General features: G+C 61.3%; 1 protein-coding gene across 1 annotated transcript; it reads left to right on the top strand.

The window, feature by feature from the left end:
- Positions 1-1817: 1817 nt before the first annotated feature.
- NCLIV_050830 (conserved hypothetical protein) lies at positions 1818-23343 on the top strand (the record flags this gene model as incomplete). The annotated part of the gene is made up of 6 exons (XM_003884636.1): positions 1818-5546; positions 7676-8137; positions 8469-20519; positions 20718-21734; positions 22079-22257; positions 23325-23343. 6 exons carry the CDS (start codon positions 1818-1820, stop codon positions 23341-23343), a joined length of 17457 nt encoding a protein of 5818 aa, XP_003884685.1.
- Positions 23344-23854: the final 511 nt, after the last annotated feature.

Genomic DNA, 23854 nt, shown 5'->3' with positions numbered 1-23854 from the left:
GATCTAGTCACTGCTGAGAAACACAACCTGAGCGACCGCCATGTGCTGCAGACTAATGGCATCGTGCAAAAAAGCGGGATGGGTTAATACGCGTTTTGTGTGTTCGAGTTTTGTGGCTTGGTGATTAGGCGGACCTCGCGCACCCGCTGGTTTGCTGAAGGTTTCCATGAACTTCTTGAATTCCCTGTGGTTCTCTTCGTGAAATGTATGAGAGTGTCAGCAGTACATATACAAGCTTATGGAGAGGTGACGAAGGACGTTCTGCAAGGATTCACAGGCAAAATAAATAGAAACGTATACCAGAAGCATCTCGGCATATATTATTGCTAGTGAAGTCCTTTCGTTCAGAACGGACGGTGACCCCGACGTGACGAACGGCCCTTCTTGCTGGGTTGTGGACGTGCCACTATCGCATATTCGGTCTGAGTTCAGCCACGGTCACATTGTTGACTGAGATGTTTCGCAGTTTTCTGAAGGATAATATCGACCGGAAGCAGTAGACGCCTCAAAGGCTAGAGGTAAAACGATACCTTCCAGCTTGGTCCTTTTTGCATTCCAGCGACCTGCCGGTGTTTGTTAAAAATCAAGGAATTGTGCGCTCTCCTAGGTGTTAGATGTCAACCAGAAATAATAGGTGTATTGGCTATCGAACAAGCGGGGAGATCAAATTTGCGACGGAGGTGACTACAGATAGATAATCAGGGATCAGATGCACTAGGATATGCTGCATGCAGAGCGTCTCCTCTTCACGCGAAGTCTTTGCCACGGAAAAAGCTTTCTTCACTCAAGGTGTGCACTACATGTACGGAGATAGATGTGACCGGATGTGAGCTTTTTTATTAAAATTGTAGCGCCGGTCGTTTCTTCCAAGCGACCGAAAAAAGTCGCTTCCGAACTGCGTGTGTTGCAAAATTCTTAACTTCTATGCCGTTCCACATCGTTTTTACAGGCTCTCTGCCCTCGTTGCACACCACTCTCTCAAGCAACCAGCGGCAGACGGTTTTGCGTTCTGAATCGGTGCGATGGTAAGCCACGCATGTGCAAACAATGTGATGCTTTTACGTCCGACCGCAGGGCGTTTGAAGGAATTAGACATGTGAGCATCACAGTGGGTTTTTGCTGCCTTCGGAGCTCCTGCGTATCACGGTTGTCTTCTAAGACGGGGCACCTGTAGAAGGCAGACGGCTACGGTTCTGAATTCTCGCGCCCGTTTCCTCTCTTGTTCCCTTTGTCGTGAACATGGTTTTCTGTCAATGCTTCTGTTTTTGTGCGGTGAATTGGGCCTTCCCGTCATTCGCAGGGAACCCAGTCGCTGTGTAGGCTGTCTAAAATGTCGTTGGTAACTGGGCCTCGCTCTCTCCCTCGCCAGGCGTGCCATCAAATTCGTCCATATCCCCCTTTTGTAACTGCTTGAAGTTGCCAGGGGGTGCCCAGACTGTGTCCCGTTTTTTTGTCGCCATCGAGACGCATCTGCTCCGGTTTGTCTGTCGGAATCCACCGAAGATACACCGGCCGGTCTTCCGATGTTTCCTCGTTCCGCCACACAGGGAATCCAAAGGCCTCGTCACACTGAAGATAGGGGGAAGAAGACGAAGAAGACATGCGTTTTTGGCCGGTGTTGATATGCCTTTCTGGACGGGCTAGCCTCCTCTCGTTTTCCGGCCGGTCAGAAAATCACTCCGAAAAGGACGAAGGCCTGAACGGCTCAGCCCACAGCCTGTGTGAACACTTCTGGGTGACCCTGCGGCACTTTTCGCCTCTCGGAGGGGCCGTGTCAGCAGTTTCTTTTTCGTAGACAACTGGTTTTTACATCCGCCATGGAAGACCCCAGAGTCTCGTGTGCTGCCAAGACCGGACACGCCGCCTCGCAGCCAAGAACCTATGGGGCCGTGCGGGAGCGAGACAGAGACGGAAGGATGCAAGTGCCTGAGGGGGAGGAGAACGGCGAAGCGCCTAAACGCAGCCATTCTCAGTATGCAGTCGCCGCCCGCCTCGTCGCGTCTTGCGCTGTAGATTTGCAAACCTTTCCCCTGGCGTCTCCGACCGCCTTCGCCGTGCCACGCCCTTCTTGCGCCCCTGTTGAAGGCTCGCTCTTCTCGCGCCTCCCACTCATCGGTCGGTTCCTTGTGTTGACGCAAGGAACGGAGGCCGGCAGCCCAGGAGAGACAGCGGGGCGCCTTGACGCCGGATCCGCGTCGCTTTCTGCGTCTTCCCTCTGTTGTCCTGAGCTCTCGTCGCTCCTGCCAAACTCACACGTCTGCCGATGGCGAAACCAGGTGTATGTGACTGCGTGGCGCGGCTCCACGGTGTACTGCTACGTCCTCGCAGTACCCTCGTCGTGCTTTCTAGAGGACGAGGAAAAGCCTGGACAGTCTCCGACAGCTGCCGCGACCTATTACACCCACAACCAGCCAGTGGGCATCGCCAGACTTATCCCGGAGCACGGGCTTCTCCTGGTTGCGGGGATCCTCGACGAGAACGACCTAGACCCTGACTCGGGTGACGTTTTCCTGTTGCAGTACGACAACGTCGATCTCGACAGCTCATCGCAGTCGTCTTCCAGCAACAGATTCGAGAACGCCCTCGTTTCGTTTTCTCCCTCGGTTCCCTCCCCGTTTCAAGATTTCAAAGTGTTTTTTCCCCCGTCAGAGACCGACTGTGGATCGACTTCCGAGCCGGTGCCGCTGCGCATCAAGCGCGGATTTCGTCTCGCTGCTCCCATTCATGGTCTCTCGCTCGCTGTGAGCTGCCAAGCCGGCCTTCTTTTGTTTTCCGCGGACGCCCGGAAGAAGAAGGCGTCCGTCATTTTCCTGTCAGACGACGCTCTAGAGGATCTGAAAACGGACGCCGACGCGACGGGCTCGGCCCCAGAAACTGCGCCTCGTCACGCTGCGGCTCGACTGGCGGCTTCGGAAGCCCCGCCTGTTGCAGAGTGCGAGGACAGAGGGGAGACGGCTGGAGCTGCCGGCGACGAACCGCCTCGTCCGTCGTTCCCAACGGAAAATGTGCCTTTTTCGTTGTGCACCAGCGAACACCTGCCGACACTCCCATCGAAACCGACGGCCTACGCCCTGGATCGACGCGCTCAGCGTTTCTTTGTGGGGGGCTTTGACGCTGAAGACGGACGCGTCTGGCTCGCCGTCACGAATTTCGGTCATCTGCGCCCCGAGTTGGATGAAGAGGATTACCAAGATCCTGGGAAGCTGCGCCTGCAGCGCGCGTTTCTCGAAGAGCAGGCGCGGCGCCTGGCTGAGGACGACGAAACTGCGTCGACTGCGGAGTTAGATCGTCCCGTTGTTCTCCTGTTCCCTCTCCTTTCTTGTCTTCGATACGCCGCCAAAGTAGCGGCCAGCCTCAAGCGCAAAGCCGCGCAGAACCTCGCCGAGAAGGCCTCACCCGAGAGGTCCATGGAGCCGAAGCCGGGCGAGGCGAGTTGGGGCCAGCGTCTCGCGGGCGCACCGCCCCCCGGTGCTGCCGACGAGAGGGATTACCAAGTCTCTTCGGTTCTCGGCGAGCCGTGGGGCGCGCAGTTCTACCGCCCTGTTGCCGTTGCCGAACTCCGTTCCCTGTTGAATCTGGACGTGGAAGAGACTTTCTCAAGCGGACGGGAAGGACTTCCATCTGGACGCCCCACTGTCGACGACGAGGCTGCGACGCTTCTCCTCTCTCACGACCTGGCTTCTGCACGGGGATACTCGTGCTCCGGTCATTCGCCCTCTCGATCGCTCTCCAGAGCTGGCGGCGCCTCCCACGCGCTGCCCCGCAATGCCTCTCCAGACGGACGCCTCAAGCCGAGTCCGCAACTCGAACAAGACGAAGCGGTGGAGATCGCCCACATTGCTGTGAGCCGCAGCGGGAGGCGCATCGCGGTCACTCTGTCGACGTGTGAGGTTCTGATTCTTGTAAAAAACGATGGCGTGTCGCCTGTCGTTGCACGCGCGGGTGACGCGAGCCCTGGCAGAGCCGAGAACCCGACCGCCTTTCCTCGACAGAAAAGCCCACACATGCACCAGGCCCCGCCGCTCGGCGCTGCAAAAGACAAAGCCGCCACTGCGCCTCCTTGCCTTTCTGCGGCTGGACAGGAAACGTACTTGGCCACGGTGCCTGACGCCGCTTCCGACCCGTCCTCAGCGCCTTTCCTGCCGTGGCTTTACCTCCCCGCCCCCTTTGTGACCTCTTTGAGGATTTCCGCGAGTCTCGGGCGCCGCGAGGTTCGGCCTGCGCCGGAACTGCTCGCCAGCGCCCTGCCGCGGAGTGTCGCGGCGCCGCCCGCCAAATCAGGTGTGGAAAACGCATTCTCTCTCGCGTCGTCGCTGCAGCGGTTTCCCGACTACGAGGGCCTCAGCGGCCTTCTCGGTTGCGCCTTCAGTTCCGCACCTGGCGCGGGGAGAAGCGAGAAAGACGAGCAGGGGAGTTCGCCGGAAGAAGACGCCGAGGAAGTCCTTCTTCTCGTGCTAGGCGTGAGAGCTTCTCGCGAGCGTCTTCGGGGTCTTGCGGGCTTCGAGCGCGAGGTCGACGTCCCCCTGCCGGAGGCTGTCTCCACGTCCCCGCCCTCCTGTTCGCCCTCTGGGCCAGGTGAACCTGCTTCACGGGCAGAGACCGTTCCTGCAGCTCGGGAGGCAAAAACGGCGAGCTCTCTGGACGGCGGCCAAGGGGAAGACGCTGGCAGTGGAAGTCTTCCTGCTTCGCGCGGCGAGAACGGATCTGGCGCCGGCAGCGCGGGCCTCGCTGTCAGTCACCCTCACAAGCTTCAGGGTAGAGACAGAGCAGGCCTTCTCTGCGACGAACTTTCGCCGACGCCGTCAATGGCTGTAGATGTGTGTGCGCTCAGTCTGAAGGCGGTGAAGGCTTGCCTGGATCGAGGAGAAGGCGCAGTCGCGTGGAAGAAACCAGTGCTCGCCGTTCTGCCGAACGCCGCGCCGCATGTGACTGGGAACGCCCAGCGCTGGCTCTGTCCGTGTAGCGCTGCCGCCGCGGCCCTCGGCGTGGGCCTTCTGCCCCCCAGCTGGGGAGAAGAGGGGTGCGAAAGAGCCGGAGACACGCCGATGGAGCCGCGGAGGAGGGCTGTGACGGGCTCCTGGGGGCGCGGCGCAGAGGAGACCGGGGGGACAGCAGATCGCGAGGGAGTGCCGAATGCTCTCACATTGGTTTTGACTCTCGAATCTTCTCGCGGGAGAGAAGAAACGGAGAGAGAGAACCTGGCCGCCCGCGACGCGCGTGCCCGACGAGGAACGAGCACGTTTCGTATATGGGCCGTGGAGGCTCAGAGCGTGGAGCATCTCACCGCGGAGCTAAGGCGGCGTTCCCGCTTCCCAGAGGCCGAGCGAGTCTGTGCCAATGCTCTAGAAAACCTTCGCGAACAAGATGTCTTTTTCGAGCCCGAGGAAGGAGAAGCAGAGACCGCGAGTGAGACGACGCGCGAAGAACGCGACCGGAGACAGAGAGCGGCCAACGTCCAGTGGTATCGAGACCTTCTGGAAGATATCCGAGAGGCGCGATGGGCGCAGCGAGGAAGCCACCCTGACGCGGCGGAAGAAGACTTCAAGGTAAGCCAGGAAACGAGAACGGCCCCGGCAGAACAAGATACGGGAAAACCATTATCGGAAACGGAAGAAACGACATCAAAGGAAACACACTGAAATAACGGCAACACAGGCGCAATCGTGGTACATGGTTTCCATGCACCCCTACAAATACGTAAATTCTACTCAGGGTGTGCATAGTATATATATGCATATATATGCATATATATATATGTACGTATCTGTATATGGGTGGAGAACACGGTCGGTTGCACAGCAGGTCTTTGGGGATGCAGCTGTCCGACCACACTTTCATCTCAGCAGAAGCGCCTGGATTTATGGAGGATTTGTTGCACTGTGAAGCGAAACGGGGGCGCCATTCCATGCCACCGGGTCAAGATCGTGGAGCCCACGCAAATGCCGAGCTGGATATCTGCAACATCCTTCACCTGTACCTCTCACTGGCGAAAGTGTGGCCCACTTCGTGCATTTTCTGCGGTTGACGCAGGCTGCCTGTAAGGACCTCGTGCTCTGCTGCTACATAGATGTGCGTGCATATCCAGGGCGAAAGCGCGCGAACTGCTGTACATTTACGTGTGTGAAAATCGCTGGTGTAGATGCTCGCTATGCTTATTGATATACACATTCGATGCCTCCCATGTTGGCCACGTATCAGCCGATACGCATCTCTCTGTATGTATGCATTTATACGCATACAACTACATGTACATATATATATATATATATATACATCTATACATACATATATATAAGCAGACCACGAGGAGCAGCGTGCATGTCTTCTTCCTGTATGGCAGAGAAGACAGGAACTTGGGGACAGGGATGGCTGTAGGGTGTGTAGGGGAGGCACTAGGCTCTCGCTGCGTTCCCCTTCTTGTCGACTTCCCTCAGCGATATCAACAGCCTCGCGGCAGGCCGTGTCAAGACAGTTCAATTTGAAGATAGAAGAAGTGGCTTCATCTGTCGAGTTCGAACCCCGGGTAGCAAGAGAGAAAGAACGAAAGAGAGCAAGGGAAATGGCACGCGAACGAGCGAGAGAGAGCAAGTGCAAGAGCGAGACAGAGACAGAGAGAAAGAAGCCGAAGGGGAGAGTGGTCGTATCGACTCATTCTTCCTCGCGTTCGTGCTTCCTTCTCCCGTCTCTGTTTTTGTGGGAGAAGACAGAGGGAGGCGAGGCCAGGTCGCTGAAACCCTTTTTGCCGCTTCTCTCTGATCTCTCCTGTCACCGACTCGCGTCCCTCGATTGGTCACTCTCCCTTTTATTTCCCTTGCTTGCTCTCCGGCCGCCTTGCCTCTCGAGCAAGACTTGAAGTACAGATGAAGAGGGGCGGGCTTTAGGTTGCTGGCACGGGAGACCGTCCCGGCGCGTTTCCAAATGCGGAGTACCCAGTTGGCGTCTGCGGCTGGTTCCTCGCTGCCAGTCGGTGCCGCACCACCCCTTGACACGTTTTCGAGAAGACAGGAACTCCGATCAAAAGCGGACTTCCAGATGCCTGCGTGTGCTCCACTTTAGAAGCGAGCAAAACGTAGCAAAGGCAGCGAGTCGTGCTTTGTTCTTGGGATCTGTCCACGTAGATCTCCACACGGAGCAGCTGTAGACTGCCACGCACATGTGGAAGACCTCACCAGATGTGTGCTTGATCTGTCTCCGGACAAGCAGGGATGTTGCCTCCCTGGAGGCCAGAGTCGAAAGGGAGAATTTTGGGAGAGGTGGAATGAACAGGGCGCGAACAAGACGGAAGAAAACGGCCCTCGAATTTCTCGACATGAAGAAGCCAAGACACTGCGTCCGCATGTGCAAGTCTTTATGGAACACTGTGTGTGGAGATGTGCGTCTCTGGCAACACAACTCTGCATGCTACTGTCTGTGTTCCTCCGTCGACCTCTTCGTGAGGCCTGTCTAGTCCGAAGGGGCGACTCGGCTGCCTTTCTCGAAAAAAGGCCGGCTGGTTCAGTTGTAATAACGGCGAACGCCTTTCCTGTTCTTTTTCTCAAAGGCGGAGCGCGTGAAGAACAGCGGAAAGGCAACGACACAAAGAAGAGGAAAAACGGATTCCGTCTCCGAGTGTGTGTGCCCACCACTGATCGCTGTGTGCCGTCTGCTCGCCGTCTGTATGTGCTTGTGTCTTTAGGTTTTCTTCTCCTTGCGTCCGAAAGACCCCTCGTGGTTGGTCTCTCAAGCTCTCGCGTACGATCCGTTTCAACTGGTTTCCCCTTCGTCTTTTTCCGTTTCGTGTGTCCGTCGATCTGCTCGACGCCCTGCGATTCGCTGCGGGAAAGCGCGCCTCACGGAGCGTCGTGCGCTACCGGGTGGCGGGGAGGAAGAGCGCGGAGAAAGCGAGACGGCGCGCTTGTGGAGACGGGAAGAAGAGCGAGGATGCGAGATTGTGAGGCGGTGGGCGCAAGGCCTGGAGCGACTGGACCGGATGCTCGTGTATCTCCTCGAAGACAGCGTCTTGGAGACGATCACGGCAGCCTCCGGCCAGGCGCTCGCCTCGCGGTCTGCGCTGAGGCGTGAGCAGAGAGGAGACGGCGGGCACAGAGAGACGGCAGGGGCGCGCGCGCCCGAGCGACTGGAGAGGGACCGAGACCAGGTGAGTGTTTGCGCGCTTTTTCGGCGGCGCCTCGGGCCGATGTCCGCATTCCTTCCTGAACGCCCTGTTGCCCGGAGGGTTCCTTCTCCCTCACGGCGTGTTCTGCGCCTCTTTTTTGTCGCAGGCGACACAAAGGAGTCCGGGAAAGCCCGAAGCGGGTGTGCACGCATACCAACAGATCGCGTTTTCTGAAGTGGCCCGAGAGCGCGGCCGTTGTGGTTCGCAGGGTTCCCCAACGAGAGAAACATCTTCGGCCAGGGATGCGCGAGAAACGAGAGTTGTGTGTGTGCGTGCTCAAGTTCCTCGCTGTGTTCCTCTTGTCGCTCTGCAGCTTCGGGAGCGTCTCCGGCGATGTCGACTTCTTGCACTCTTCTGCAACTCGCCTGCCTCGTCCTCTCTCCCGGCATGTTTCTCTGGCGCGACGGGTTCGCGGCCAGGAGTGCAGGAGACTAGCCCTCCCCTCGTTCTCTCGACGCCTCTTCAGCCTTTCGGGTGGGGGGCGCCCGACCCGAGTTTGCCGCTGAGCGGAGAAGCAAAGAATGTTTTGGACGGTCCGTCTCTTCCGTCCTCGGAGGTCCCCTCTCACGCATTTTCGTCTTCCCGCTGCTTCGACGCTGTGGGAGGGGCGTCCTTCTCGTCCCTCTCGTGCTTGTCTCTCTCTCTGTCGTCGCTTCTCCTCTCTCCTACGTCATCTTTTTCCGCGGAGACATCGAGCGCGTTTCTGCGCAGCCTCTGCTGCGTGTGGAGCGCCACTTGCCGCTTAGACTGCATTGTCGCAGTCTTGCAAGGCCGCGCCTGTTCGGAGACCGCGGCGAGTGCCGTCGCCGACTCGGCTCACTGGCCTCGAATTCTCTCTTCTCTTCCCGAAGCCTTGCATCCGGTCCACTACGCGCATCTTCTTCCTCTTCTGTCTCCGGCTCCTCTCTCGTCGCCCCTCCCTGCTCCCCTGGCTTCTTCGGCGGGTCGCCTCCCTCTGTCTCCCTGCCTCTCGCCTTCGGGCCTCGCCGCCTCCGCGTCTCCCGCGCCGTCTCTGGCTGCAGAGAACGGTGGACCCTCCTTTCTGGTCGTGGAGTCCGATCCGCGGCGCTTCCTTTCCTGGACGCTTCGGCGTCTGTTTGTGATTTTAAAAAGAACCGAACTGATTCGATCTGTCGCCCTCCCGCTTCTCCAGGCGCTGCTCTCTCTCGCGGTCAAGCAGCGCCTTCCTCAAAGCCTCAGAAAGGCCAACCGCCGGAGTCGGAAGCGAGCGCTCGAACGCGCCACGGCTCTGCACGCTCTCGCAGCTGTCTCCGAGGCCTGCGCGAAGGAAGAGCCGCAGGACGCGGGGGGGTCACGAGAGCAAGACAACGGGACGCCGGAGAACCCCGCCGAAGAGACGCGCGGCACGGCGGACGCGCAGGACCAGAAACGCGAACGCGCAGAGAAGAAAGAGAGCGACAGAGCGCGAGAAGACGCACGCGTCTCGGCCCTCGCCGCAGCGGTCCTTGCGGTTGGCGTTTCTTCGAAAACGACGCCGCCTTCAGAGTCTTCCTCGTCGCGCCGGCAACCCCCGAGGGCGACCGAGGCCGAGCCTGTCTCCCCGCGTCGGGTGGCAAGCGGCTCGTCAGATGCGCATGCACGCGGCGCGGCCGGGGATCAGCTGGAAGCTTCGCTCGCCCAGAGGCGCGTGGAGACCGCGAAGGAGGAAGACAGGAGTCGCGCAGGCAACCGCGACGAGAGCGTTCTGGGACCAAGGAGTAGCGGAGTGTCCACGGCCCTTTCGGAGTCGCTCGGCAGCGAAAGAAAGGCGAAGAACTGCGAGAACATGGACCGGGCTTCGCCCTGGGCTCTTTTTGGCTCGCGGCCAGACGGCTACGCCTCGAACTGGCAAGCGCTTTTCAAGCCCCCAGGGCCGCCGTCGCCGCTGCTGCTGTCTGTCGCCGGCGACCTCCTCCGAGCGCTCTACGCGCTGCATGTGGCGCTGACGCAGTTTCTGCTCTACGAGGAAGAGCAGAAGCGCAGGAGGGCGATGAGGAGGGCGAGGCAAACGGAAGACGGGGACGAGGCCAGCAGCCAGCACGAGAACTTGCCGCGGTTGACGGCGGACGAACGGCTGATCTTCCCGCCCGCGAACTGGGAAGGGCGCGCGCCACGGGGCGCACCCGCACGACGTCCCGTTTCGCCCGCTCAGGAAGACCTCGACTTCTTCACTTTCCTTCGGCTGCCTCTTCACTCCCGCCTCGCCCTGCTGACTGGCGTCGCGCACTGGCGTGGAGACAGGCCCCCGAGCTGCGGCGAGCAAGAGAGAGAAGAAGCCGTGCGCGTCGTCGAGAAGTTGCGGCGGGGCGTCGTCCAACCCCAGGTGTTGTTTGACGAGATCTTTTGGAAGCCGCGAGAAAAGGACAAGGCTGGGGAGGAAGAATCGGAGGGTGAGGCGACGGGCGCGGCGTTCGACTCGCAGCTCCGTTTGAGTTGCGCCTTCGGAGGGGGACGCGGGCGACTCGTCCAGCGGTCAGAGTTCGCGGAGTCTCTCGCGCGACTCCCGGCTGCCCCGACCTCTCTGTCGACTGTCTCTTCTCTCGCTGACTTCTGTGCGTGTCTCAACGCCTTCTGCGCGTCGCCCATTTCCCAGCAACTCGCAGACTTCTGCCTCGAGGTTCTCCCCTGGTCGTCTCCGTCTCTTGTGCGGTCGCTTCCCGCCACCGCTCCGCGCCTTTCGGCGGACAAAGTTGACGCCCTGCACTTAGGTCGCCGGAGTCTCGCGGTCGTCGCCGAAGTCGTTCAGGCGAGTTCGCCGCTCGTCGCGCCGTCTTTGCGTCTCCTGCGTCGCAGGTCGGACGTGGGCGAAGTCGCTCTTTGCGCAGTGTATCATCGATCGAGTCTCCTGTCCGCGTCTTCGCTGCTCTCCATCGTCGACCGGCTGTACAACGCACTCCCCCAGAGCTTTGAAGAAGAGCTGGGTGAGCAGCCAGCTGGGCAGGAAGAACTCGGCGAGATGTACGGCGGCCGGAGCGAAGGCACGGAGACGGAGAGGCGACAAGCGGAGAGAACGTGGTTTCTGGAGCGGCGAAAACGCCTCCGCGTCCTGGCGGGGGGAGCAGATATGCTGGAGCAGCATCTCGACGTCGTCGAATTCCTCAACCGCCACCTCACGCCGGCGCCGCCCAGTGTCACGTTTCAGCAGCTGAAAACGGCGTGCCTGTCTCCATCTTCCGCGCGTATGCTGTGTGCGTCTCTCCTGCGAGCGCTCTGCCGCGCACCGAGAGTCGCCGACGCCGGGGAAGGGACAGAGACGGCAGGCAGCGACGCGGGACTCTCGAGGCTCCCGGACCGGCGGGATGGGCCATCCGCGTCGGGGGAGGAGACAGCTGCGGTCGGCGCGGCGGAGCCCATCACGTGTGCCCAACTTCTCGACCGCGCGGTGTACGTGCACCGGCGTGCGTGCGCAGCTCTCGCTCCTGAGGACCTGTACGAAATCCTGTTAACGACGTGTGCGACTGAAGTCTCCTTCTCTTCTCTTCCGCGATCGCCTTCCGCGGCTGGCGGCTTCGCGTCAGTGTTCCAGCACCTCCGGCCGCTCGCCCGCGCGTCGAGCGCCGCCCTCGGCCGCGAGCGCAGCACAGGTTCGGCCTTCTCGCCAAAGCGCGCGTTGCTCGAGAAGCTTCTGGAGCGCTGGCGAGACGTCGCCCTCCTCGGGGGAGACGCGCAACTGGCGGCCTTCTTTCCGCGCGCCGCAGCGTCTTTGCTGGCCTGCGCCCGCGACCTCGTCAACGCCGCCCCGAGCATCGGCGATCCTTCTCTCGCCGCCGCTCAGGAGCTTCTGCGCATCTGCCTGGTCCTCGACAGTGATCGCCGGCGCGTGAGGCTGCAGCGCAAGGCGGAACGGAACGCGGGGCGGAACGCTCTCGACGAGCCTGCGCTGGGCTCTGGCTTCCCGCAGGAAAAGAAACCCGGAGAAACCGCGCGCGTGCAAAGAGCGGCGAATCCCGCCACACGCCCTGTCTCGCCTGGGCAGCAGAGGGAAGATTCGACGCTGGGCTTTGAGAGACAGAGCGAGGTCCTCGCTCGACAGGTCCGCTCGGAGCTTCGCTTTCTTGCCTTCCTCGAGGCGCTCAACGCCCTCGTCACGTCCCCGGCCCTCGTCTCCGCAGGCGCCGCGACCGTGCACGGGACCAGACCCTCGCTCGCCGGTCCGGCTGTGGCTGTCGAGGGGAAGAAAGTCTTCGGCGTCGAGTTCGAAGCTCTCGCGTCAGTTGCTGGATCCTCTGCCAAGGCCGCCAGAGCGGCGATGGTGGGCGCCGCCCGCGGCGGCGGCGCCCTGGCACGGGGAGCCGTGGAGGTTTCAGGCTCTGCGGCGTCCTCGACGATGCGTCTTCTTCGCTCCTACGGATCCTCGGCGAGCGTCGAGAATCGGCTTGTACACGGAGAAGCGACGCATCGTGCGGACGGCGCGGCCGAAAGCAGCCGAGGCTTCACTGCCGACGCCGCGAACTGCGTGGCTCAAGAGACAGCTCCGAGAAGCCGTTCCGCAGGGCCTGTCAGTTCTGCCGTCTGGTGTGGTTCGCCAACCTCCGGCCTTCTCGCTCTCGCCTGGCCTTCCACTCCGCTGCAGGTGCGTGTGGCAGCTACAGTGCCCGGCGGCTTGGCGCGCCTGGTGCAGGCGATTCTCCGCGCGTGTCCAGAGGCGGCGGACGAGAACCGGCTTCTGGAGAAACTCGCCAGCTTGCTGGACGACGGCGAGCGAGAGGGGACCTGGCGAGGAAGGTGGAGGCTGCACGAGTCGCGCGCCTGGGCGTACTGGGTGAGAGGGAGGGTGGACGAGGCGCTGCGCGTCCTCGCGACGCTCCTCGTGTGGCAGCAACAGCCCTTTGGAGGAGGGACGGAGACGAAACGCAGAGAGACAGCAAGGCGAACGAGCGAAGAGAGGCAAAGAGGAGGCGGAGGCGCAGACGAAGCAGACTCTGGTGAGGAAGCGAGGCGAGAGAGGCCGCCAAGAGAGGGCCGGACGGCTGTGGACGGAGCGCAGGTGCTCGCGTTGACAGGAGACGTTCGAGTCGACTTGCGTCCTTTGGAGCAAACGGTTGAGAGAACGGTCGGGAAGCGTGAGGGACGCGGCCGCCGAAATTCGAACTGTCTCCGCCGCATTCTTGCGGAGGCCGATCCGTCTCTCTCCGTCCTCACTTTGCAGTTCTCCAACAGGCGTCCTCTTCCGTTTCTCTCTCGGCCAACGCTCGACCGTCGGTCCTCTTCTTCGTCGCTCTCCTTCGAGACGGCCTCGCGAGCTCGATCTGTGTGCTTGTCGCCCAACCTCCGAGGCGCGCTCCTCGCTTTGGCGGTGCGGCGGTGCGACGCGCTGCGCCTGCCGCTTCTCCTCGGCGCGTTCGCGGCTGTGCAGCACGAGCACTTCATGCTCCAGGCGGCGGCTCTGTTCCCGCGGAAGACCACTGTGCACGGAGAGAAGCGACGGGCGGACCCCGTCTTCGAAGTCCAGAAACGAGACAGAGAGGGTGACGCGCTCGAAGCGCAGAGCTCGCCCCGCAGTTTTTCTCGCGACAGAGCGGCGCTTTCGGCCTCTGCAACGCCGGCTGTTGGCCAGAAAGGGCTGCTGTCTGCGGAGAGCCGCGCGGGGGCTTCTCCGCAGCGGTCGCGTTCCTCAGAGAGAAGAAAAAGTGCATGCGCCAGTCTCGATTCTCCAGCTTGGATCCCTGCCACGAGTGCAGACTGGTTCGCCGGCGCGGAAAATCTTCCCGCGTCCGTTCCCTTCGCTCCTTGGGTGCGCCCGACTCTGGAGAGCGACGCTCGCGAGGCCAGCGGAGACGCGGGCACCCGCAGGCTGCTGGCGCCGCCCGGCGGCGCTTCCAGCTTCTGGACGCAGGGAGAGGTCCGAGGCGGAGGTCGTTTGGGAAGCCGCGAAGAAGCAGAGAGCTCTGTCTGGAGGTTCTCGGGAGGACAGACAGGGGGCGGAAGAGCGGCAATCGCGCAGGAGAGTGAGGCGACGTCGGCGTCTTTCTCTCCGAAGGTCTTAACTACATCTCTCTTTTTGCGGTCGCGGGCAGCCCTCGGTCTCTCGGCTCCCCGCAGCGGCGCTGCAGCCGAGGCTAGCAGCAAATCTGTCGAGCGACGTGCAATGGACTCTTCTGCGTTGTCATCCTCTTCTTTTCGCACAATAAAACCGCCACCGGTTGCTCCGGCTGCCTTTGTTTTCTCGGCGATTGGCGTCGCTGAGGGAATGGTGAGTTTCGCAGCGTCGCGAGCGCGGCAGGAATACGACAAGCGTTTAGGTTCGCGGATGGCGTCCTCAGCCTTCTTCGGGAAAGGCGGCGAAGCGGGAAAGAACGAGGCAGAGACTGAGGGACGACGCGGGGAGACAGCACCCGGATGGCCGTCGTTTGCGAGTCGTGGCTCCACAGAAGGGTGCGACGAAGACGGGGCAACACGAGGCGACTCCGATCTCCCCGCGACTGCCCCTGGAGGGACGATCCGAACGGGGAGAGCGCCGGCGGGCCCTCTCGCCGAGGCGGTTCGCGCTATGAAGCCAGTGGTTTCTTCGTCGGCGGGAGACAAAGAACGGAAGCACCCTGGAGAGGGAATCCCGCCGGCGGAGACAGATCCGGTCGACGCGCACCTGGCTGCGGCTCCACCGGCTCGGGGACAGGTCCGGAGCGAGGCACAGCGTAGCGAGAGAGGGAAGGAAGACGCGCTGCCGCGAGAGGTCGGACTCCAGAGAGAAGGAGGCAGGGAGGAGGGGAACACGGAGACGCGAACAAAGTCAGAGGAGCAAAAGAGAGAAGAGACAGCTATGTCGCCAGAAGCAGTTCTCACCGCCGAACCGCATGTCCTCTCGTCGCTCGCTGATTCGAGTGGTGTGGGGCTGTCGATCGTGCCGTTTCTCCTGTTCTGGCCCCAGACAGTCGGTGCGGGATCTTCGTTCCGGCCGCCTTCTGACTCCACACACCAGCCGCCTGGGTGTCTCCACGCGCAGGCGCTCGTCTCGCTCGCGCCGGCTTCCGGCTGGGACCTCCCGCTTCTTCTTTTCTGCTCGTTTCTGGTCCAGGCGGGCAGAGACACCGGGGAAGAGGACACAGGCGAGCAGCGTCTCAAGCGGCACGCCACAAGGCCCGTGTGTGGGGAGCAAACGGAGGAGACCGAGCACGACGAAAAGTATGTTCAGCTGTCGCATCCGGGGGCAAGCCTAGCAAGCTTCCAAGCCTTCCTGCAGGCCTTGCTTCAAACAGACGTTGAGGCTGCCTTCCTCGTTGCTGCGCTCCTCTCCTTGGTTTCCCGCTGTCCCCGTTCTTTTCCTTCCGGTGTCTCCTTCTCTGGAGACGGGGACGCCTCGTCGACTTCGGCCAGGCCACGCGTGCCCAAGGCGAGGGACGGGCGCGAGCGGGGCCTCCAACCCGCGAACTCGCGCCCCGGAGTAGCCTCCGCTTTTCCGCAGTGTGCGCTTCTGCTGCTTCATAGTTTTCTCGCTGCCGCTGGCGACGCTGCAGCGGAACGCAGGGGGGACAAGCCGCGGGGCGCCCCGTCCTCTCCCTCTCCGTTCTCGCTTCTGTCTTCCCGTGCGTCTTCCGCCTCTGCCTGGAAGCAGCATGCAGCGTTCTGTCCGCCGTCGCGTGTGTGGAGCGGCGCGCCTTGCGCGGCCCGAGCCGATGTCGCGACGGAAGTGCTTCTGCAACTTCTGCTTCGATGGGAGGCGCTCTTCTTCGCTTCGTGCCCCGCTGGAAGGTCCCCTGCTGATCCGGATTCGCCCTTGAACTCGCCCTTGGGTCCCCGCGCGCGAGAAAGGCGAGCAGAGACGCGCCTGGTCTCTGTCTCGCCCGTGTCGCTCGTCCACTCGCTCTTCCTCGTCCGCGACTTCCTCCACGCCTCCAGCGTCGTGCTGCTTCTTCTCGGCCTCCTGCCGGAGGCGAGGAAAGAGGAGACGGGCCGAGGCCCACGCTCTCAAAGGCCCCCTCTGGCTGACTCGTCCCTGCGTATCGGCGATTCGCCCACCGAGGAGACACTAATCCTGGGCGACTCCCTGGATGCCGCCTTTCTCTCCTCGCTCGCCGGCGACCCTGCTTTCAGGCGCCACGTGCTGCTGCGGGTCACGCAGGCGTTCCCAGAGAAAATCGACTCCGTCACAGCGCTTCTTCCCGCGGCGAACTCTCTTCAGAGCGCTCTGGGAGACTTGGACACCTGGCCCTGGGAGGCGCGCGATGCCCCGCCGTTCTCGCTTCTTTCTCTCTGTGCAGGCGACCGCCGTAGCGAGACCGATCCGCAGAGACAGGGTCGAGAGCAGCGAATGCCCTCGGACACAAGGCCGAAGGAAGAAAGGACGCCGGAGACAGAGGCGCGCGCAGCTGGGGCTGCGTGGGCGAGGTCCGAGCAAGCAGGAGCGCAGAGAGACGGCGGACACCTCGTGGAGCGCGGAGGCGGGGCGGGGGAGTTGCCGGTGAGTCGGGAAGCCGCGAGAAGCTGCGAGGAGCCTCTGGCCACATTCGCCCGGTCGCGGCTTCTTTCGTCTTCGTCTCCGATCCCTGCCTTTGCTTCGTCTCCGATCCCTGGCTTTGCTTCGTCTTCGATGCCTGCCTCTGCTTCGCCTTTCGGATCGTCGCCGAACGATTTTGAGCCGTCTACCCGCCTTTCCCTGCAAACTGCTTCGTGCGAGCATGTGCCGGCCGCAGCCGTCGCGCTGCCGTCGTGTTTTGCTGGGCGCGAGGCAGAAGCTCTGGAGACGCAGAGAAAGCGCATGCACCCCTCTGCTGAGTCCAAGTGTGGAGGGCAGTCACGGTGGGGCAGTGAGCGGGAAAGTCTCGAGGCGTTTCGCATGCGCCTCGAAACGTTTGAAGGTCTCTTCCTCTCGCCGCTGCAGCCTCTCTCCACCTTCGTCGCGGAGCTTCACACCCAGATGCCTCTTATCTTCTTCCTGCCCGCCGAGAAACCCTGCCGGGGACGGCGAGGAAAGGCCGACAGGCAAGTGGAAGAAGAGGGAGAAGAAGACGAGGTAGGAGGCGTGTGGGAGACAGGCCGGTGGATTGTGCGCCTTCTGAGGATCTTCACGAAGGCTATGGTCTGTTGTCGCTGCTCACAGAAGGGAACGGCAACCGGATCTCTTGGGAAGGAAGTCAAGACACTTCTGGATGTCGGTGGAGACGGGCGAGGAACCGGCGAGGAAGGAGAGGACGAACCTCGAGTGTCCGACGAGGGGGAAGAACGCCGCGCGAGTCAGCTCGGTGCGCAGCTGCAAGCTGCCGGTGTCTTTGCTGTACAGGAAGAGCGCAGCACTCCCTCAGCTTCGGCTGCTTGTCGCGCGTCTCCCTCTGGCGCTTTGCAGGGAGTCCTTGAGAAGACTCTGTTCCTTCGATCGCTCTTCTCGTGTGCTGCTCGGGCAGCAGGTTGCTCACCGCAAACGTTTTTGTCAGCAGTACTGTTCGAGGACTGGAGGCGACCGGTGAGACGCAGGGAAGGAGAGGAGAAAAAAGAAGAGAAGGGAGAGGGGGAGGAAACGGGGGACAGCGAAGGAGAGAGAGAAGACAACGGTCGAGCAGGGGTGGCGTTGGGCAGAGCGACGAGCTTGAGGGAGGCTGGTAGAAGAAGAGAGAACCAAGTGGCTACGATCGTAAGCGAAACGGGCTTAGGATGTGCCCAGGTCGATGACGCTCTGTCTGTTCTCTTTTCTCTTCTTCCTCTCGTTGATATCACCTCTCTCTTCCTTCCTCGCTCCTGGACGGAGCAGAAAGACTGGAGAGAAAAAGACCCAGAAGAAGAGAGAGGGGACGGAAGGCGAAGGGAAGCGAGTGAAGAGGGTGAAGAAGAGAAGGGACAAGATCCGTTTCTGCAGGCAGTGCTCGAAGCGCTGGGCCAGTCGCCTGCGGCGTGGCCAAAGCGCCGGCCTCCCGCTGGAGAGGCAGAAAGCGTTGCTCTGCTGGTCTTCCTTCAGCAGGGTCCACCCCTTCTCTCTCGACGAGCTCCCGCCTCTTTTGTTGTTGAGGCTCTCTTTCTTCGTTACCTCGAAAGGCAAGCGGAAGCAGGCGGCTTTTCGTCTCTTGTCTCCTTGTCCGCTGGTGGAACTGGGCGCCAAGAAGACGACAACGGAGAGGAAGCGTTCGGTCGTCTCAAAGAAGGAGGCAGGGCGATGACCGAACTGCAGCCCGCGCATGCAGACGCCGCCCTAGACACAGAGGATTTCGTGTCTCTACTTCTTCCTTTCCTTCCTCTCTCTCGCTGGGAATCAACTGTGCGGCAACTTTCCGTGCGACTCGGCTTATGTTCGAGAGAGACGCAGACACGCCCTGGAACGGGGTGGCGTTCATTTGCGCGGCAGGCTGCGCTCCTTCATATCGTTCAGCACATGCGTCAATCCCTCGAGAGGTGTCTGAAGGCGGGAAAAGGCCCAGGAGAAGAACGGCGAAAAAGGTTCGCTGGAGACCAGAAAGTTGACAGAGACGGCGAGACACAGGAGACTCAGTTGGTGTTGCGGAACACCGAACGGCCTCTCCATCTCCTCCAGCAACTTCGATTTCAAGAGGCCTGGCTCCTCCTCGCTACTGCCTGGGATCTTGCCTTTGCTCAATCTTCTCCCTTCTGTCTCTCTTCGTGTCTCCTTCCCTCTCTGTCTCCTTCAGAGTCGCCTTGCCTTGCTTTGCACACCCACCACCCATCTCCCTCTTCTTCCTCTCCTTTCTCTCTTTGTTCTCTCTTTTCCTCACCGTCCGGGATACTCACGCAGGATTCTTTTGCGTCTGCCTGCGTCAACGTCCTGCTGTACTGCGAGGAGTCAAAGTTTCCAGGCTTCGCGTCGTCTTTCTGGTTTGCCTTGGCTTCGTGCCCGTCGTCTCTCTTTTCTGAGCATGACCTGAAGCGCGGTAGCGCGGCACGGGCGGCAAAGGGACAGGAAAAGGCGACAATACAACAGCTGGCGGCGACAGGCCTCGGGAACCTGCGGACGCGGGCCGCGAACCTCCTCGCTGGTCTGTCTGTCTCCGCGGAAGGCGTTGAAGACATAGGCGGCGAGAGACAGACCCCGGCGGCGTCTGTGCGAGCGAGAGAGACCGCTTGCGAGGCCGACTCGGAAGCCGGAAGCGCTGTGGGTGCCTTTGTCGTCGCAGGGCTCTTGCCTTGGCTGCAGAATCTTCATGCAAGACTCTGTGGAGCCTCCTCCGCAGGCAGCGGAGACGAGGAACGTGACGCCGAAACGGTACCGCAAAAACGCGGTGTCTCAGACACCGCCACCGTCTTGTTCGCCCACACAGGCCATCATTTCCAGCTTCTGCTTCAGCGCCTCGGCGAAGTCCCGGGAAGTGCGGCCCTTAAAAACAGTCTTCTCGCCGCGGTAGCGGACGCAGTCGGCTCGTGGATCCTCGCGCTCTGTAAAGAGCGCGAATCAGGCAGTCCCGCTGTCTCAGCTCCCCTGGCTTCGCGCCTCGGGTGGAGACAGAACGACGCACAGACACTGCTTTTCTGTCTCGTCCTCTGCGACTCTCTCCTGCAGCACTCTCACCGGGTCTCGCCGCCGCGCGGGTCTCCGTCTGCTCGCGCTTCGTCTCTCTCCGCTGCAAGGTTCACTTCGCCCTTTTCGCGCCTGGAGGCGATTCTTCTGTGGCTGACGGCTCAGTGCATAGGTGCACTGGTGTCGGATCCGCAGGAGGAAGAGATGCTCGGAGCCGCCTCGAGAGGCGGAGAGATGCAGTGCGAGTCGGCGCGGGTTCTCTCGTCTCCGTCGCCTTCCTCGCGGTTCTCGGTCTCTGCTCTCTCCGCCCTCCTCGCGGAGCACGAACGGCAGAGGCTGCGGGGAAGTCCGGCGGCAGTCGGCGATTCGTTCCCTCGGGGAAGAGATACTTGCGCGGAATCGGAGGAAAACAAAGACAAAGAGTTGGACGCCTCGGAAGAGGGAAGCAGCGGGTTTGCGTTTTGTCAGGCTTTCATCCACGCACTGCCGTCGTCTTCGCAGCGGGCTCTCCAGAGCGACGTGACAGGCCAGGAGAACGCAGGCGAAACGCGCGGCTCCTCAAGCGGCAGGGACGCGAGGGGCGATGCGCTCGGGAGGCCATCCCTTCCGGGCGGACGGCTGTTGAAGCTGAGGAGTCTGCGAGATAGGCTAGACAGGCTTTGTGGCGTCGTTCTCCTGGCAGCCGAGAGCGAACAAATCGGTGACCGTTTTTCGGCGGAAGGAAGCCTTCTGTGGGTCCCGCCCGCTGCGGCTGTGGCCGAAGGCGACGGGGAGACTGAAGAGACGGACGAGCAAGGAAGGAGAGAGAAGAGAGACGGAAAAGAAGAGGAGGAGCGATCTTCAGAGCAGCCGGGCGCGCCTGCCTCACCCAGGACTTGCGGCGCGCTGTGGCGCTCTCTCTTGGCCAGCGCCGAGACCGAGGAAGAGGCGCTCCTCATCGCTCTCTTCGCACCGGTGTGGAGGCGCAAGGTAAGAGAAGGCGTCTCTCGCTCCTGCTTCAAATGGATGGAGAACGGAGTCCCGGGCGGGAGAAGGAAGGGAAGAAGAGGGAGGAAGAAAGAAGAGAAGGAGGGAGGGAGAGGGAAGTGTTTTCAAGGAGGCAGATCGATGGGAAAGGTGTGCGTGACTCCGAGTCGATTTTTGTCTTTTTTTTCGCGTTTTTCTCAGGGCGCAGGCCACGATTCGAATCTGCTCTCTTCGGTGTCGTGGTTTGAATCTTCTCCCGCCCTTCGCCTTCTCAGCCACTCCGCCGACCGCACGAGGGCCCTCTCGTTCGCTTCGCCTGCTGAGGGCGGAAGACCCCAGGAGGCTGCGCAGCGGGCCTTGGCGTGGCTGCGCGATAAAACGCAGAAGAGAGCGCGCGAGGCTTCCTCCGCTTGGGGACGTCCGCCGCCTCGGCTGACTACACTCCTTGAGAAAGGCCACGCCCTTCTGCTCACGACTCTCTCGGCTCTCTCTGACGATCCTTTCGCGCCTACGTCTCCCGCCTCTGTAGTCGTTGCCACTCTCTCGAACCGAGCCTGGGTGGACGTTTTGGAGACGGGCGCGCCGGAGGCGGAGGCCGCAAGGCGACAGAATCTGCAGACTGCGTTGCCTGGCCTCGTCATTTCCGGAGATTGCGGACGGAAAGAAAGCATCGACGGCCGGCGGGCAATCCGTGGTGGCATCCGCAGGCCGCCAGTTGACTCCTGGGAGGCGCAAGATTTTTTACAAGACGAGGTTGAGCAGTCGCTCATGTCTTCTCAGCCGCGCGCTTCTTTCCCCGGTGTCCTCCTCCCAGAAAGCTTCAAGAGCTGGCCCGCCGAGCGTGCGCGAGTGGCTGCAGCGGTCTGTGCTTGGTATCGCGAGGTCGCCTGTGAAGCCGGGGAGAGCGAGGCAGAAGACGCCGAATCAGGAGAGGCTGAGGAACAAGATCGAGACGAACGGGAAGAGTACCTTCTCGCGGTTCTCGCTCACGTCTTGCAGTGGCTGACTCTCCTGCGCCCACATCTGCTCAGCCGCCTTCTCCGGAAGGCCTGCGGCGCGGCCTCGCGGGGAGTTGGCTGCATTCAGAGAGAGACATGCGAGGCCTTGCGCGCAGGCGAAGCACCGGGGATCGAAGCCGCGCAGCAGGCCGTCGAGACGAGCGAAGAGGAGGAAGAAGCGCGCTGGCGCGTGAGCGCGCTTCGAAACGCAGTCGACGAGGTGAGGACGATCGGGTGTAAAGGAGGCCTTTTGTGAGGCGCGTTTCTCCTCATTATTTGTCTGTGGCCTTTCCTTTTTCGAGGATTGGACGCCTGTCGGGAAAGGCGCGATCGTCTTGGTGTCGCGCATCGCGCTTGTCTTCTTTTGCTGGGGTGTTCGAACTGGGTCTTGTCTGTCGCTTCTTCTGGCCTCGTTTCTCCCCTTTCGTTCAGCCTTGGATGGCGCCCCCAAAACGCCCTCAGAGACCCCCGGAGATGTGGAGGCATCCCCTATCGCCCGAGGAGCGAGTCCCAGCTTTCGCGTCATCTCTTTCGTGCGGCGTTCATTCCTGTGCTCTCTCGCAGCATCGTCTCTCGGTCGCCGCGCCGCCGTGCTCTCGCTCCGGTGCGTTGGTCCGGAGACCCTGGAGCCGTCCAGGCCAAGACGGAGAAGCAGAAAGCGAAGGCGCCGCCGGAGAGCGTTTGACTCCTTCCTTATGGGAGCTGGAGCGCGAACAGGGAGAGAGACTGGCTGCTCACGTGCGGTGCGCGCGTCAGTCTGCCCGCCCAGGATGGCGCTGCCGCTTTCCAGCGACCGCGTGGCTTCTGTATCGCGCGGGTCTCGAGGTTCAAGGCGAGGAAGAAGCAGGACGAGAACGAGGGGCGGACCGGCGCGCGCAGAGTGTGGCGGGTCAAGCACTGGCGGAAAGGCCTTCGGCCACAGCACCAGTCCTCGCCTCTTCTCCCCGGACTTTGCTTCCGCGCCTTCCCGTTCTTTCGGGCTGTGAAGTCGGGGCGTTATGTGGAAGCTTCGCGCGTTTCGCGAGTGGCGCGTGTCCCGCCTTTCTGGCGGCAGTCGAGCGCCGGAGGGAAGCCCTGGAAGACGCTGCACGCCTGCGATTTCTGGAGACAAGACAGGAGCTGCGACGAGCGCGTGCGCTGCGAGCGAGCGGAGACAGTCTGTGGAGGCACGTGACCGACAGGCTCGGAGAGGCAGTTCAAAAGTGGGTGACCAGTGTCAAGCAGACGCAGAGAGGCGCGAATTGGCGGGGTTTCTCGAGAGCGAGAAAGCAAAAGCATGCACAAACATTGGAGGTCGTGTGAAGGCTCGTGCGGCGCGCCGCAGCTTTGCAGCCACTTCGGGTCGGTCGCCTCGGCCCTTTTCTGTGGTCTGCGTGCGCTGCGGCTTCCCTGTCTGTCTCTTTGTCCCCGCTTCGCTCCTGGTGTCCCCTTGCCTCCGTTTCCTCGGCTCTTCGCTTCACTTGTCCTGTCTCCCCCCTCTCGCAACAACCAGTGCTCCGATATCTGAATCTTCTGCGGGGCAGTCCCGCGACTGGAGATGTCTTGGGTTGACCTGCGCGTGGGGCGGATCTCCGCGACGGATCCTTCGAAGGTGACAGCCACAGACCGGCCTCAAGCCTTTTAGCTACATGGCGCAGCAGAGAGGCGGCGTTTGCCGAGCTGTGTCGCCTGCACAGTTGCGTTCGAGCAGATTTCATCTGACCCTGTTCACCATGAAGCCACGAACGTGGAAGCTGCCGTTTTTGAATCTCTCGCAGCGGTTTCAGCTTTGTCCCCCCTGAGTGTGGGTTGTGTTTCTTTGTCTGCTCAGAGTCTCGTGGCTTCTATGACCGCCCTCGCGCGCCAAAACAGAAACGTCTCCCTCTACCGAGATGTATACATGGAAGCATCTTCATAGGGGGATGAGCAAAAGTGTGCACATATACCTGCACATGCATATACCTATTTAGAGAGGCGGAGGTCCGTCGAACGAGGAAGCAGGCGATCTTCACTGGGACCCAAGTTGGAGACGCTTCCCGTCGCCCCCTGCAGCAGAGAGAGCTGGTTTCTTTGAAAGCGTTGCCTGACGGCAGATGGTCCTTTTCTTTCTACGTTTTGCGGCTTGGTGCGAGTTTTGTTTACAGTCCCAGTGTTGCTTTCTGCGTGTGGGTTGGACAGACGCAAGTCAGTCATCAGCTGTGCTCGAGGACTTTTGCTTCCATCGATTCCCTTTCTTCTCTGGCAAACCTTTCGTCACGCCCACGCATCATTCGAGCTACGAACAAAACGGAGGAACTCCATGTAGAAGTCCAGCGTTCCTGAAACCCCCGCGTATTCTCTACAGAACCGGGATGTACGCGC

Source organism: Neospora caninum, chromosome X (assembly GCF_000208865.1).
Source record: "Neospora caninum Liverpool complete genome, chromosome X".
Classification (NCBI taxonomy): Eukaryota; Apicomplexa; class Conoidasida; order Eucoccidiorida; family Sarcocystidae; genus Neospora; species Neospora caninum.
The sequence above is the reverse complement of the archived record's forward strand: the minus strand, read 5'-3'. Positions and strand labels throughout refer to the sequence as shown.